The 15,859-nt window shown below is 61.7% G+C and overlaps 2 protein-coding genes across 6 annotated transcripts; both read left to right on the forward strand.

The window, feature by feature from the left end:
- Positions 1-862: 862 nt before the first annotated feature.
- Positions 863-10,927, forward strand: FXYD6 (FXYD domain containing ion transport regulator 6). Of its 5 annotated transcripts, none has more exons than XM_058819002.1 (8): positions 863-969; positions 7,803-7,862; positions 8,056-8,097; positions 8,200-8,274; positions 8,399-8,435; positions 8,715-8,764; positions 8,866-8,909; positions 9,276-10,927. In XM_058819002.1, exons 2-7 carry the CDS (start codon positions 7,805-7,807, stop codon positions 8,892-8,894), a joined length of 291 nt encoding a protein of 96 aa, XP_058674985.1. In that variant the 5' UTR covers positions 863-969; positions 7,803-7,804; the 3' UTR covers positions 8,895-8,909; positions 9,276-10,927. The 5 variants fall into 5 exon arrangements, with proteins under 5 accessions (XP_058674985.1, XP_058674984.1, XP_058674982.1 ...); XM_058819001.1 differs by having other exon boundaries at positions 868-969; positions 7,800-7,862; XM_058818999.1 differs by lacking the exon at positions 863-969 and adding an exon at positions 4,593-4,785 and having other exon boundaries at positions 7,800-7,862.
- Positions 10,928-12,273: 1,346 nt separating this feature from the next.
- FXYD2 (FXYD domain containing ion transport regulator 2) lies at positions 12,274-14,370 on the forward strand. Its single transcript, XM_058819004.1, is given in 7 exon segments — positions 12,274-12,342; positions 12,344-12,371; positions 13,060-13,098; positions 13,210-13,284; positions 13,852-13,888; positions 14,018-14,048; positions 14,175-14,370. Coding segments are annotated over 6 exon segments (273 nt in total). The 3' UTR covers positions 14,043-14,048; positions 14,175-14,370.
- Positions 14,371-15,859: the final 1,489 nt, after the last annotated feature.

The following is a 15,859-nucleotide window of genomic DNA, read 5'->3' on the forward strand; positions in this document are numbered from 1 at the left end:
GCTGTGTTTGCAATCCCTCTGTGCGTGTTTTCTGAGCTCCCAGCCTGTTCCTGGCTCTGAGCACAGCTCAGGGCAGAGTCCAGGCCTGCTGGGCTGTGGGAAGGGAGGTTTCACAGCCAGGTGAGCATTTCCCTTCACCTGCACCCTGCAGGCACCCTGACTGCTGTAGAGCCACTGAATGCTTTGGGTTGGAAGGGATCTTCAAGGCCATCAAGCTCCAAATCCCTGACACACCTTCCACTATCCCAGCTTGCTCTGAGCCCCATCCAACCTGGCCTTGGACACTTCCAGGGACGGGGCAGTCACAGCTCCTCTGGGCATCCTGTGCCAGAGCCTCACTGCCCACACAGGGAAGAATTTCCTGCCCATATCCCATTTAACCCTGTCCTCTGGCAATCGAAGCCATTCCCTCTGTCTCTCCAATCCATTTCTTGTCCAACTTGGCCTTGGACACTTCCAGGGACGGGGCAGTCACAGCTCCTCTGGGCACCCTGTGTGCCAGAGCCTCACCGCCCACACAGGGAAGAATTTCCTCCCCTTATCCCATTTAACCCTGTCCTCTGGCAGTGGAAGCCATTCCCTCTGTCTCTCCAATCCATTTCTTGCCCCCAGTCCCTCTCCAGCTCTCCTGAGCCCCTTTAGGCGCGGGACGGGGCTCTGAGCTCTCCCTGGAGCGTCTCCTCTCCAGACCGGACACCGCAGCAGTGTCCGGAGCAGAGTTGCCCCATCCCCCTGAGCATCCCGTGCCTTCCTCTGGGGGGCTCAGGGAGCCGCCGGGGGCCGGGCCGTGCTGGCCGCGCCCCCGCCGCTGCCCGCGCCCCCCGCCCCGCAGCGCCGCCCCCGCCCCGCCCGCCCGCTCCCCTTTGTGCGGCAGCCCCGCTCCGAGCTCCGCGCTCCGCTCCGCTCCCCGGCACCGCCCGGAGCCGCGGGGCCAGCCCGGCTCGGCCCGGCTCCGCCCGGCCAGCTCAGGTGGGTCCGGCCGCCCAGGGGTCTCGGGGGCGGTGGGGAGGAAAGGAGGGAGGGAACGGGGGGCTCGGGGTGCGCCCGGCAGCGCCGCTCGGGGTGCGAGCCCCGGTAGCGGCTGCGGGACCGAGCCCGGCCCGCTGCCAGCGCCCCCGCCCCCGCTGCCCCGGGGCATCGCCCCTCGCCGCCCGCATCCCGGCCCCGGCGGCTGCCATGGCAACGCCGGGTACCGCGCTTTCCCTCAGCCCACCGTTGCCTGGTTACCAGCCCCCCGTGCTGGGGGGGATGCCCCGCCCGCGACCACCGCGGGGAGAGCCGGGCACGGGCGGTGCTGTGCAGGGCTGGGGGGAACCGGGGGATCCCGGGGAGATCCCGGGCAGCGGGGGGATCCCGGGGAGCCGGGGGAGCCGGGGGATCCCGCTCCGGCAGCCCTTGGCAGCGCTGTGGCTCCTGTTGTTCCGTGTTGTAGTAACACCGTGCGTAAACAGCCGAGCGCTCAGCCCGGGAAGGCGTACGGAGGGAGGGAGGAAGGGAAGAGCGGCGTGTGTCTCTCAGGGTGTGTGATTAATGCTTCCAAAGAAACGGGTTTTGGAGTCCATGTGGTGGAACTTGGATCTCGCAGGGATATTTCTGTGGGAGGGAGAGTGACAGGTGGTTTGTGTGGATGTGAATGAGCAGCGTGAAGGAGCAGCCTCTCCTCTCGGGGAAAGCCGTGTGTGGATTGGAATGGAGCACCCATCTTGGCAAGCCCGCAGCGCTCCAGGATGCTGGTGGGTCCCGCTGGGATTTCCAGCCCCGCTGGGTGGTTTTGCTCCCAGTTTGAAACAAAGACAAACCCGGAGAATCCCCGCTCGTGCACAACTGGACCACGGCTCCCAGGCGGAGTGGAGGGGAGAGCTGCCAGCATGGATGCCATGGCCGCCAAGCCAGGCCACCTGTGGAAGCTGCTGGAGGATATCGTGTGCCTGCAAGGTGTGAGTCTGCCTGCACCTTCCCCCCATCAGCCTCATGGCCCACACTCACCTGGAAATTCTATCTGCTTTGTCTCAACGTGCCCATTCAGGTAAAGCATGGTGGGAGCCACGGCTGTGCTGGGCGTGGAGGGCACTCCCTGGCACAGCAAAGCAGCAGCTCTGTGTCCAGCTGCTCCCCGTGTTTGCCTTGCAGGCTGTTTGTGTGTTTGCAAGGTGCGACGAGGCTGCTGAGCTCTGCAGCTGTTGTGCCCCTGAGCATGGGGAGGGTACTGCTGGCACTGGCAGCAGGGAGGTGTCCTGTCCTGCCCTGTGCCAGCCAGGGGCTGTGCCACCTCCCACCACTCTGTGCTGGGGCAGTGCTGCTGGGCGCTGCTGCCTGCCTTGTGCTCATGGTGGTGACAGCAGAGGAGAGAAGGGAGAAAATGTCTGCTCTGATGTGCTGCAGAGCATGGCCCTGCTGTGGTACCCAGCGCACTCAGGAGCCTCAGACAGCTCCCTGCTGCTCTGCCAGGCTGTTCTGATGGTCTGGGGCACTCTCACCACCAGGATCCTCCAGGGAACCCCTCCTTTGTCTCACCTGTGGCATTCTCCTGGCTGATGCCCCTGCAGAGCTGGGTTCATTCAGCTGGTGTGTGGCCAAACAAGGGTGTGGTGGGTCCAGGCAGGTGCACGGTCAGGTTTACAGCCCTTGGTTATCTGTTAATCAAATAAGGAGGGATCCGGAGCAGCAGACTCCTGTGGGAGGTGATGCTTTGTACCTGCTGGGTTCCCTGGCCAGGCAGCCTTAAGCTCAGCAGGGTTTGCACCTCACCCAGTGAAGGATTGACCTCACTGCCTCATTGGGGTGTCCTCGGGGGTCTGGGGACTGCTGAGCCACACACGGCTGAGACTCTTCAATGGTTTCGGGTCAGTCCATGAGGCTGGAAGAAGCCCTGCAGGAAGCCAGTGGAGTTCTGGGGCACAGGTGAGGGATGGTGTGTTCAGAGACACCCCAAACCAGCAGAAGAGGCAATCACACTGCAGCAAAGCGTGTCTCCCAGCCAGGCAGCCTCTGAATCAGCACCAGATTCGGGAAGGGCCATCCACACCGGAATGGCGAGGGCTGGAAATCTCCGCTCCTCTCTCATTTAGCAGCACGAGGCACAACAACAGGCACATTAATAGGCAGATTGATGCTGACGTGAAATGGCAGAAGAGCCCATCTATGCAGAGCTGGAAATGTCCATTCACACATGCACGCTCTTCACCGCCCCGGGCAACGGAGCGCCGCTGTCACGGTCTGGGGGGCTCTGCACAGAAACCAGAGATTTTAACTGGCTCTGATCTTCGGGAGATGCCCTGAGGACTCCTGACGGAAGGCGGAGGCTGCGCTCTGATGGCTGAGACTTGACAGGGCAGAGCCATGCAAAACAATGAAAAGGAAAAGGGGACTTGGAGATGCAACGGCGTTACAAATTCACCTGCCTCGCTCTGGCAGGGTTTGCTGCTCTGCAGAGAGCTGAGCCAGGCAGGAGACACTGGCTCTGTCTGCCCGGATTTGCTGCTCCTCGCCTGGCCTGGGCTGCATGCACGCACACCCACCAAGCCACTGGGAATGGGAAGGAGGGATCCTGCAGGAGGAAGAGGCTGAGGAGGAACGGTGGCTGTGCTCTGCATGGAGGGAGTGGTGGCTGTGCGTGTGGCAGGGCTGTGAATCATCGGTGGCGCGCGTGGGTGCGGGCGGCTCCCAATGCCAGGGTGGCACCCTGCCCTGTCACCCGGCCTTGTTGGTGTCACCGCTGGCTGTGCTGGCAGGGGGAACTGACCCTCACCATGGGGCAGGTCCTGCCCTGGGTTAATCCCCCAACCCTGCCCTGTCACCCGGCCTTGTTGGTGTCACCACTGGCTGTGCTGGCAGGGACCCTCACCATGGGGCCTCTGGCAGCACTGGGTTAATCCCCCAATGTGACCGTGTTCACAGTGGTACCAGGATGAGGGAAGAGATGAGGATCTGACTCCATGTTTCAGAAGGCTGATTTATTATTTTATTATATATATTACATTAAAACTATACTAAAAGAATAGAAGAAAGGATTTCATCAGAAGGCTGGCTAAGAATAGAAAAAGAAAGAATGAATAACAAAGGCTTGTGTCTTGGACAGACAGTCCGAGCCAGCTGACTGCAACTGGCCATTAATTAGAAACAACCACATGAGACCAATCCCAGATGCACCTGTTGCATTCCACAGCAGCAGATAACCATTGTTTGCATTTTGTTCCTGAGGCCTCTCGGCTTCTCAGGAGGAGAACTCCTAAGGAAAGGATTTTTCATAAAACGTGTCTGTGACACCCCAACCCACTCCCATCCACATCCTCCCAGAGAACAGCAAACTCCGTGTACTTCCTCACTCTGTGTGGCTGCTTCCTGCCCCCTAAGCCTCTCACAAATTCCTGCTGCCTCCTCCTGCCACTGGCTTTTCTATGGGGGTAGGGATGGTGAGAACATATCTGGTGTCCCCCAAAAAGCAGCAGGCTGAGCTGGGATGAGAGGGAAAGTTGAGTTCTGGGCGCTGCTGCTCGGCTCTGGTGCTGCTCCGCCTCTCTCCATTTTTCACCGGATCTCGCAGTTTTAACAGGAAACCCCCTTGTTTTGGCTGAGTCACAGGCATTGCCACTGCCCGTGCTGACTCCAAACTTTGTGTCACCAATGGGGAGCAAACAAGGAAAGATCTGGGCTGTGGGACGTGGCAGCTGCTGTTTTCCTCTCCGTTCCTGTGCCAAGGCACAGCTGGAGTCACCATGAGGCAAGCAGAGCAGCAAACCCTCAGCAGCGCTCGCTCTTCTCACTTTATTTCAGCTTCAGGAAGAGGTGGGTGGGCCAGCTTGGAGCAACCCAAAAAACCTGTGGCTCTTTGCGAGGCATATGCTCCCTTGGAGGCGAGCTGGGCTGCTTTGCGCTGCGCGGCGCCGTGTTTGCCTTGGGAGCAGGGACACTGCCAGCCCTGGCGGCTCGCTCGTGCAGAGATAAGGCTGAGCGCAGGCAAGTGTGTGAATTCTAGGAACTGAGATGGAAAAACAAAGAGCATATGTGTGCTGCGTGCTTGGCTCGGCCCAGCAGCGAATTCTGCCGCGCTGCGTGCGAGGAGCCACAAAGCTGAGCAAAGCTTTTGTGGGGTGTGTGTGTATGGCTGGGCAGGGCCCAGTGCCACGTGGAGGGGCTCAGGGCAGGAAATAACACAAAATTTCCCGAGTGTGTTCTTCAGGGAATGCTCCAGCAGTGGGCAAACAGCAGCAAAACAGCAAAAATCTGGCGAATGATTTGTTTGAGAAATATGGGAGCCAATTAATATTGATCACAGCACAAGAGCTGGGTCACAGCCCTTGTGCGCACACAGAGCCCTCATAGGGTAAAGTGGCTGAATTTGCAGCTTCCAACGCAAGAAAAGGGGCTTGTGCAGCTCGCAGTGACTGTGTCACCAGCTGTGGGCTCTTTGTGTGCGTTTCTAAGCGCTGGTAATTACGCCGAAATCTGCATCTCAGCAAACGAGGGCGTTTGTCTGCCCAGCAGCTGCAGCAGAGGGGGATGAAACCCTGCAGTGCTCGGGTAAACACTTCTCCTTCGGAATGCAAACCGTGGGAGGGAGGGAGGGACGGGAGCCACCCTGGGATGCCGCTGGCTGTGGTGAGCAAGGCGGGGTCTGGGAGGGTCGGTGGGGCCGGGGGTGCCTCCTCTGTGGGTGCACTGGGAACCACTGGGCCGGGTCTGGTGGGCATCGCTGTGATAGTCCGTGAATGTGGAGCACAAACTCCGAGAAGGGGCCGGGGCTGCCTCTGTGGGTGCGCTGGGAGCTGCTGGGACAGCCCAGGTGGGCACCGCTGTGCCAGTCCGGGGAGTGTGGAGCACAAACTGCGGGAAGGGGCCGTGGCAGGACCTGGGGGACCCCAGCGGGGCAGGGCCGGGTTGGAGCTTGCAGCGGAATCAGGTCAGGCTCCGCAGGCGCTTCTGGAGAGCGGCGCTCTGCCTCGTCAGCGAGCGAGCTGAATTCCTGCCGTGTCCAGGGCCCCTTCCTTATCGGCACTAATCCAGCGCGGCAGCTGCGGCGGCTCCGGAGCACTCGGCGCTCCCGATAACCTCCCTGGCAGCCCCGAGCCCTCTCCATGGCCCGGACCATGTATGGGCACCCAGCCCGGCGCGGGGCACGGGGTGAGCGCCTGGCACCGCTGACACGGCGGGCAGAGCCCCGGGGAGCCGCGGGGACACTGACAGGGCCAGCCTGGCATCACCCGCTCCGAGGGGCCGCACCAGCCCAGCCCGCTCCTGCCAGGTGTTCCCTCTGCAGAAAACCGGGTCTGCAGTGCAGGACGGGGAGCAGCTCCCCGCTGTCCCCTGGCTGTCCCTGGCTGTCCCCTGGGGGCTGCAGGAACGATGCTGCAGCCGGCTGTGGGTAGCAATGTCCTCCCCGGGCACAGCAGCGCTGCCCCGACAGTGAAGGTGCCCATCCCAAGGGTGTCACCCTGTTTTTTTAAGATTTTCTAAGTCTTCTGATGTTGACATTCTGGTAGTGAACTTTCTCACATGTTTTCTGTAAATAACTCATTGTTTTGCGTTCTTTTATGGAGAAAGAGAGAGTTGATGGGCTGTTGGTTTGACCAGTGTCATTGGGGAGGTGGCACTGCCACCCTCCAATCCGCTGTCACTTTTGAAAAACTATAAATGTTAGAGTCAGAAAATAAACTTCCCTTTTCTCTTCACCTTGAGAACAGCGGTGTGAGCTTGTGTTCTTTCGTGTCCTATAGCGACACAAGGGCAGCTGGGGTCGTGTCCCCCTGCCCGAGCTGGCCCAGAGTGTCACAGCCCGGCCACAGCATCCTCAGAGCGGGGGGAATGGTCCGAGCTCCGGCCGGGTGTCCCCGGTGAAGGGACAGGGACAGGAGGGGACACCGAGGTTATTTCTGGCCTCTCCTTGGTGCTGCAGGGAGCCCGGAGGGCGAGCGAGTCTTTGAGCTCAGTCCCACCAGGGCCACTGGCCTCATTGCCGGTGTAATTGCTCTGCTAACTGGGACAGATCATCACCAGGGACCGGGTCGGGGGCTCCTGGCCGGGTGCTGTGCCGTGCCGTGCCGAGGGGAGCCCTGGGATGCTCGAAACCAATGAAGTTTTAAGAGCCGATGTAGAAAGAGTGAACTAAAATTGTTCTTCTTGCCTCTTCTTCCGTGATGTCTCTTAAATCTTCTTGAGAAAGTTTTTAATTGAAACGAAAACCACATTAAAAAAAATTAGAATCCCAAGTGTGAATGGAGTCTGTCCCAGTTTAGAGGCTGGAAATATTCAGCAAACTGGTTAAGTGATGCCAGCTTCTCCCAAAGACAGCGGGATTGAGGCTCGAGTGTTTTAGCAAACTAGGGTAACTGTAAATCCAGCCTCTTTTTTTATTATTTTTGTCTCTGTGGAGGTTTAGGTTGAATATTAGGAAAAGGTTCTTCCCCCAGAGGGTGCTGGCACTGCCCAGGCTCCCCAGGGAATGGGCACAGTGGCTGCCAGAGCTCCAGGAGCATTTGGACAGTGCTCCAGGGATGCCCAGGGTGGGATTGTTGGGCTCTTGGCTCCATTGCCTGTAGAGCAAACTCGAGACTGCACTGAGATTTATGCCAAGTGGACACGGTCAAAAATGCCTCCAAAAAAAGTCTGTGTGGCTGCTGAACCCCTTTCCTTTCTGCCTTTGAGCTGCTGGGCTGGGCACAGCGATGGCACCGGGTGTTTGCCAGGACCAGCCTGGCTCTCCCCATGGCACGGGCTGGCCCTGGGCTGCCTGCAGCTCCCCCGTGCTCCCTGGCCTTGTGCCAGTGCTGACAGTCTCTCTCCCCTCTCTCCCCTCTCTCCAGCAGCCATGGAGGCCGCGCTCATCTTCCTGTGCTCCCTGCTGGTGCCTGCAGCCCTGGCAGACGGTGAGTGCCCGTGCTGCCCCCACACAGCTCAGGAACAGGCTGGGGAACCCTGCAACAGCCTCCACACGGACCCAAGGGGCCGGAGGGGATGTGGGGCAGCACCAATGAGAGCCCAGAGCCCCAGGGTTTGTGTGGAGCGGGCAGGGCTCACCAGGGGCTCCCTCACCTCACACCCCATTCTGCTCGTTTGCAGTGGCCACCCAGGAGAAGGAGGAGGAGGATCCCTTTAACTATGGTGAGTGAGCGTGGCTGAGTGTGTGGGGGTGCCGTGGGCAGCAGAGAGCTGTCCCCTCCCTGGAGCCAGCAGCAATGAGCCCTGTGTGTCCCCCCCTCCCAGATTACCAGAGCCTGAGGATCGGGGGGCTGGTGTTCGCCGTGGTCCTGTTCACCGTGGGCATTCTCCTCATCCTCAGTGAGTTGGGGAGGTGCTGGGTGCTGGGCTGGCAGGTGGGGCTGCAGGGGCCGTTCCTGTGGTGGGAAAGGCCCCATCCCATTGCCCCTTGGGCCACGCTCACGTGTCTTCTCTCCCCTTGCAGGCAGGAGGTGCAGGTGCAGTTTCAAGCAGAAGCCCAGGTGAGTGGTGGGGAACATCTCCCTCGGAAAGCCCCTCTGGATCCTCCTGGGCTCCCTCTCACAGCTGGCAGAGGGGCTGCACTCTCTGGGTGTCCCTTTGGGGGCCCAGACTGGGGGAGCAGCTCTGCCTGCTGCCCCTGCACCGTCCTGGCCCCCCCAGGCCCTGCTGGGGCTCAGATCCCAGTCTCTGGTGGGGCTCAGATCCCAGTCTCTGGTGGGGCTCACACCCCAGCCCCATCAGAGCCCAGCTCTGCCCTCACCGTGCTCCTCTCCTTGCAGGGCTCCGGGGGACGAGGAGGCTCAGGCAGAGACCCTGATCACCTCGAATGGTAAGGTCACTGTCCTGAGGTCCCTGTGCCACCTCCCCCTGCCACAGCCCCCTCCCAAAGCTGGGCAGGCACCACAAACCCCTCTGCTCTTCCCTTTGCAGCAACGGCGGCACCGAAGGCAGAGAACTGAGCAGGAGCCAATGCTGTGAGTCCAGGCCAGGATGGGAGGGAGAATCAGGATGGGAGAGGCAGCTGGGGCTGCCTGTGGGGATGGCTGCTCTGAGCAGAGCAGTAGGACTGGGCAGCCCTGCATCCCTGGGATGGGCTGGGGGCAAGCACTGGTGGGGTCCACAGCAGGGAAACTCAGCACTGGTGAGGGCCTGAGTGTCCACAGGCAGCCCAGCAGGAAAAGGAAGCATCTGTCCGGATTTTCCCTCGTGTTACACTTCCTTTTCTGCTGCTCCTCCACCCCTTAGCGGTTTTGGTGTTAGGGTGTTGGCAGCAGGGTGGGGAGAGCCTGACCATGGCAGCAATGGGTTAAAGCCTGACCCCTGCCCTGCTCCCCACGCAGAGCCAGAGACCCCAGGAGGGACACCCAGAGCGCAGATGCCCGCAGCCTGTGAGGACACTGAAACCCCAGCTGCAGGAACCTCTCGAGCCGCGGGGCTGCCGTGTCCGTGTCCCCTCTGTGCTCCAGCACCGGTTCTCTGTCCCTAACCCCACCGAACTCTGCTCACCGTCCTCTCTGCCTCCCGTGGTGTGCCACGTTGCTGTGACATGATCCTTACCTCTAGGGCTCGTTGTTGCTGGTGTTGTAATCGTGACTTTCTCCTCACCCTCCTCGTGCTGTGCGTGTGGTTTGGGCTCGGTAGGACTGGCAGGTCGCTGCCCTTTGGGGTGCCCCCCACGCCTGGGGACAGGGGTCTGTGGGTCAGGGACCCCCCTTCCCTGCCCAGGGCCAGCAGCACAGCCCCCCTGGCTTTGGGCAGGGCTTGGGGACCTGCAGTGCCCTGGGGAGCTGCCCAGCCATTTCAGGGCCACCCGTCCCCATTTCAGCAATAACCCCCTGCATGCCCCAGCCTAAAACAGCCATGGTGGGGGGTGGGCCAGGCAGGGACCTCCCATGGCTCTGCCCTCCTCGCTGGGGTCACTGGGGTGCTGGATTCAGGGCTGAAGGGAGCTCTCCAGCCTCTCCTGCTGGGCACTCCCTGCCAAGGAGTTGTTTCTGTCCCTGTTAGACCTGTGTTACATTGCTTTAAGTGTGGGGCTAGAGGAGCCCGTGAGGTCCCCAGCACGGTGACACCGTGGGTGAGGGCAGCAGCACAGCAGTGACCTCCCTGACCAGCACACACCAACTCCTGCCCATGAGCCAGAGCTGGGTGGGTGGCACAGTCTGAGGGCTGAAGGGAACCAGAGATCCTGTCTGTGCTTGTCTGTGGCACAGAAGGGGCAGTGGCATCTCCTCCTGGTGCTCCTGCCCCTGCTGGTGCCTTGTCACCCCCTGTGCCACCCGTGTCAGTGCTGTGTGTTGTCCTGTGGTGGTTTCATATCACCCCCTGTGCCAGCTGTCCCCTCTCCCCATGGAGCAGCAGCGAGTGGCACTGGGTGATCCTCGGGGCTTTTGCACACCTGAGCTTGCACTGTGACAACGTGCTGAGCCCGGAGGTCATTGTCACCCTGTGTCCTCTCATGGGCCAGAGGCAAACCTGTGATTTTTGGCTCTTCCCCTCATCCATGGGCAGGTAAAGCCTCGGCTGGGGCCGGGCACTGCCAGCTTGGGTGGGGCAGCACTGGGGGGTCCCCAGGGCTTTACTGAAACCCCTCAGGGTGCCATCCCCACGCCGGGAAGGGGATCCTGTCCCCCAGGACGGTTTTGAGAGGAGTTTCTGCTGTGTCCATCCCACTGTGGCGGCCCTGCCTCCAGCGTGCTCTGTGTCCCTGCATGCTCGGCATCACTCGGTGGCACCGGGAAGCTCTGTCCCCTCTGTGCCAGGCAGAGGGGCCGTGTCTCTCGTGTTGTGTCCCTTCCCTCCGTCCTGGCTGTTGCAGAGAGCTCCGTGCAGGGCAGACCCCAGCCCGGCCCCGAGTGTCGCGGTGTGTGTCCCGGTGCTGTCCCCAGTGTGCCGTCGGTGTTACCACGAAACAAAGAGCTCCCTGTGGTGTGTGAAATGGCCAAACCCTGACTGTTGTAAAATAAACTGAGCTATTGTGTCTCCTTTTAAATAGGCGAGTGTGCTGCTGTGCTGGAGGGCTGGTGTGCTCTGTGCTGTGACCTAAGGGGGAAGGAATAAAATATCGTTTCTATCGGTGCCTGCCTGCCTTGTCTCGGGGGCCGCGGCGTTCCCAGGGCAGCCTGGCAGCTTCCCACGCCGTGCCAGGGTCAGGGGAGCGGGGGCAGCGCCCTGGGCAGCGCAGCCGGGCTTTGTGCCGGCCGAGCCCCGTCCTGCTCCCTCTGCAGCTCAGCAGAGCCGGAGCCCGTGGGAAGGGAGCGCGGGGGCGCGGCCGCGGGCGCTTTTGTCCCTCGGATTTTGGGAGCCACGGACACTTTTGTCCCTGGGTTTTTTGGGAGCCGCCGTGTCCGGCTGATGGAGGCGCGGCCGCGGGCACTTTTGTCCCTCGGCTTTTGGGAACCGCTGTGTCACGGTGCTGGAGGCGCGGCCACGGGCACTTTTGTCCCTCGGTTTTTGGGAGCCGCGGACACTTTTGTCCCTGGGTTTTTGGGAGCCGCTGTGTCGCGCTGCTGGGGACCCTCCCACGGGCACTTTTGTCCCTGGGTTTTTGGGAGCCGCTGTGTCGCGCTGCTGGCGCGCCGCTCCGGCGGATGCTGAGCGCTGCCAGGGCGCGGTGACAGCGATGACAGCGGTGACAGCGGAGCCGCTGTGACGGCCCCACCTGGGCCAGCACCCTCCTGGGGCTTGGCTGCGCCCCGTGGCACCGGGGCCGGGCTGCCGGGGGCTCCGGGGCTGTGCCAGCCCTGCCGGGGGGAGCGAGCGTCCCTCGGGGCCGGCTCCCACCCCCGGCCGGGTTAATCGGTTCGAGCGCGTGACTCCCGCTCGCTGATGGCGAGATTAGAGCAAACTGGATTGCACAGCCCTGCTGGCAGCTGGCCACGCCGGGCCCGGGGCTGGCACCGCCCGGGGAGGGGCGCGGCATCCCGGTGCCCACCGCCCGCAGGGATGCGCGGTGCCGCCGGGCCCGGGAGGGCGCGGAGCTGGCACGGAGGGGCTGGCCCGGCCGAGGGGGACACCCTCGGTGCCAGGCTGGCAGGACGGGCCGTGCTGCCCGCTCCTCTCCGGCAAAAGGCGGTCGCAGCCTGTGTGTGAGCCCATCCTCGGCCGGTCGCCGCGGCGGGAGGTGAAGCCCAGCAGGGCGGACAATGGGAACGGGAGGGAGCGCCGCGACAAGGACGCGCAGCTCGGGGTGCCCAGCCCTCCCCACGGCTGGCACGGCTGGCACGGTGGGCGCTGCCCCTGCCCTGCCCTCCCCTCCCTCTTTCCCAAAGGCGGGCGGGAGCCCTGCGCCTCCCCTCGTGACTGCGATAAACATTACACCGAGGCCATTAATGTTTAATGAGGTTTGTCTCCCAATTAATGCGCGCTCCCGTGGGTGCCCACTCGCAGAGCGAGGCGCCCGCCGGAGCGACGACACGCCGAGGCCATGGGTGACGGTAAGGACAGTAAGGGACATCTCCCTGCAGCGCCCGTCCCTCCCACCGCGGGGGAAGCTCTCGGTGAGGATTTGGGGTGGGCACGCACGGGGTTGGATCCTCAGAGCTCCACATCGGTGCCAGAAGGAGTTTGGCTTCTCCTGGGGGTGATTTCTCCTTCCAAGCTGCTCTCGGCACAGGGCTGAGCTGTCAGGTAAGGCGGCTGGAGCGGTGACACGGTGACGAGCTCAGTGACATGGAGGGGTTGTTGGGGTGCCACTGATGCGAGGTGTGAGCCCCAGGGCTTGTTCAGTGTGTGCTCTGAGGGGACAGAGCCGCTTTGGAGTCCTGCAGGCAGTGCCACTTCCCGAGGGGGCACCGGGTCCTGCCTGCAGCTGCACCTGGAGCTCCTGAGCATCCTGCAAGTGCAGCCTGCGGTGCATGCCGTGAATTTGCCCAGGACAAACATCCTCCAAATGCAGCCTGCAGTGCATGCCGTGAATTTGCCCAGGACAAACACCCTCCAAATGCAGCCTGCAGTGCATGCCGTGAATTTGCCCAGGATGTTGAAGCTCCCGGGGTGAGACCCAGGGGTTTCCTGGCTCAGCTGCGTGCCAAGGAGGTCACAGCGCTGTCACTTGCTGGTCCTGGTCTCTCCCACTCCACACCGTGAGGACGTGGCTCTCACTGGAGTTTCTCCTCTTTTCAGAGCAAGTGCCTGAGCAGGGCCAGGACAGGTTCAGCTACGGTGAGTGTGTGCCCGGGGCTGGGCAGGGGGATGGCAGCCCCTGATACCCTGCATTGGGCTCTGCGAGAGCCTGGGGCTGGCCTGACACCTCCTGGCCGTGCTCCTCCCCAGACTATGACACCATCCGCAACGGGGGGCTCATCTTCGCCGTCGTGGCCTTTGTCATCGGGCTCCTCATTATCCTCAGTAAGTGCCTGGGTGGGCCGGACACCCCTGGGCGCTGCTCCTGCTGCACTCAGCCCCTGCTCTGGCTGCGAAGGGGCTGGGGGCCACCAACCCTGCCCACAGCAGCAGGGGTGGGCACAGCCTGCCCCCGGGGCTGCCTGGGAACTTTCCATCCAGGCACGCTCCCAGCACAGGGCGAGTTGGGAGGGAGACCACGTAAATATTTTGTGTTTCCCTGCCAGCGCCCGGGCTTCAGAGGGAAGGTCACTCATTAAAAATAGCAGAGAAAACTCTGACATTTCCAGAGAGGGGAGCCAGCGTTCCCAAGCCCTCCAACCTCGGCAGCTCCCAGACTGACCCAGTGTCAGCACTGTGGCCCTGCCAGGGTGTTCTGGCACCGTTCTGTGCAGGGTGGCTGCGGTCACAGCTGCTGCAAGGATGGTACTCACCAATTTTAGGGGAAAAAAGCATGGAAACCAGCAGCACTTGCAGTCATGGGGCAGCTGGAGCCTGTGGGCAGTGCCAGGGCTGCAGGGTGGCTGGGGTGGGTGGGGGAGGCTCAGCCTCAGTCGCTCCTCTCGCCCCCAGGCCAGCGGTTCCACTGCGGAGGGAGGAAGAAGAGGAGGTGGGTGTTGCACCGTTTTCATCTCTGCTGCCTGTTCCAGTCCTGTTGGACAGAGCCAGGGTTCAGCCCCATTCCCCCCTCTCTCAGCCACATTGCCCAGAGTAACGCTTCTCCCTTTTTGCTCCACAGACAAGGGAACGAGGACGAGCTGTAGGTGCAGGTAGGAGCTCCCTGTGCTGGGCAGCGATGCTCTGGGGTACTCGTGCTCCAGGGAAATACTCCTGGGGGTCTGTCCGGGAGGAGAGGGGCTGGGGCACGCTGGCCATGTCCCCCTCGCTCTCCCCAGCTCCAGAGCTGCGGTGCCCCCATGGAAGCAGAGCTGCAGCCGAAGCCCAGCACTCCTGGCCGGCGGCCACCCCTGACCCCGCTCCAGTGGATCCATTACCCCGCAGGGCCAGAAGGCAAATTACCCTCGTGCTTCCCCCTCTCTTGGACCCAGCGAGAGTTCCTTGGCTAATAAAGTTCAGCTCTGAGAGGTTAAACTGCGCGCCCGAGGCGTTTGAATCGCCCACTCTCCTGGCCCGGCTCCAACTCCTTTTCTGCCCTGCAGACCCAGCAAAGGCTCCGGCAGCCCGGGGCACGGGGCAGCCGCCTCCGCCCTGGCTTTGCTCCGGTTGTTTCTTCTCCCAGCTGCGAGTCCTGGATCCTGCGGCACCTCCCTTTCCCTTGGGATGCGCAGGCAGCAGCTGGCAGCACCGCGGGGCTCTTTGTGTGCTCGTGTCTGGCTGGGATGGGGTTAATTCTGACCCTGGCACCCTGGCCAAGCTGGGCTGTGTGCTGGGATGGGGTTAATTCTGACCCTGGCACCCTGGCCAAGCTGGGCTGTGTGCTGGGATGGGGTTAATTCTCTCCCTGGCCATGCTGGGCTGTGTGCTGGGATGGGGTTAATTCTCTCCCTGGCAGTGCTGGGCTGTGTGTTGGGATGGGGTTAATTCTCTCCCTGGCCGTGCTGGGCTGTGTGCTGGGATGGGGTTAATTCTCTCCCTGGCAGTGCTGGGCTGTGTGTTGGGATGGGGTTAATTCTCTCCCTGGCCGTGCTGGGCTGTGTGCTGGGAGCTGGGGAGGTGTTGGGACCGCTCCAGTTCTGGTTCCTGCTGCTCCCCCAGCAGCAGCGCTGTCCCTGGGGTGGGCAGGATCCTGGCAGGGGACACAGCCAGGACAGCCCCAAAGTGGCCAAAGGGACATTCCAGAGCAGTAATGTTCCTATACCTGACACCTGCTCAGGTATGGGAGAAAAGGGAAAGGAGAAAGGGGGGTGCTCGTGAGTTACATTTGCCTCGCAGAACAATCCTGACTTCCCAGCGAGGGTTGGGCATCACCTGCAGAGGGCAAGCGGAGAATTTCAGCGTTCTGCGTTTCCTCTTTTTCCCTTTTCTTGCGCTCACGCTCCCTCTGCTTTCACTTTATAAACTGCCTTTATCTTTTTCCCCGAGCGTTTGGGGGATTTTCCCTGTTTTTAATCCCTGCCTGCCCTGCTGGGAAGGGGAGAGGTGGAGCAGCTCAGTGGGTAACTGGTGTCCAGCCCAGGTCAGCCCAGCCCAGCTCCATAGAACATGATCCTTCTGGGTCAGGAGCGGGGCTCGGATGAAGCACGGAGCTCTGCGGGAGCTCTCGGCTCTCTCAGCTTCGGATTCAGCCAGAAACGCCTTAAAAAAAAAAAAAAAAAAAAAAAAAAAAAAGAAAGAAAAAAAAGAAAAAAAAAGGAAAAAAAGAGCAAAACTCTCCTGCAATTGGGCGGCGAGTGAGGAGGAGGAGGGAGGTTGGCTCTGAGTGCCAGAGCTGGCCCGACACAGACACCTAGTGACAGCAGGGCACAGGGCTGCCTGTCCCCAACCCCTGCAGGCTGGGGACAAAGGGGCCCTGGGCACCCCAACCATGCAGAGAAGGAGGGGATCAGGCAGGGATCCAGCAGGAGGGAGCTCGCTCCCAGCCTGGGGCAGCATTTATGGAAATGCATTTACCAGGAATGAA

Source organism: Ammospiza caudacuta, chromosome 23 (genome assembly GCF_027887145.1).
Source record: "Ammospiza caudacuta isolate bAmmCau1 chromosome 23, bAmmCau1.pri, whole genome shotgun sequence".
NCBI classification, from domain to species: Eukaryota; Metazoa; Chordata; class Aves; order Passeriformes; family Passerellidae; genus Ammospiza; species Ammospiza caudacuta.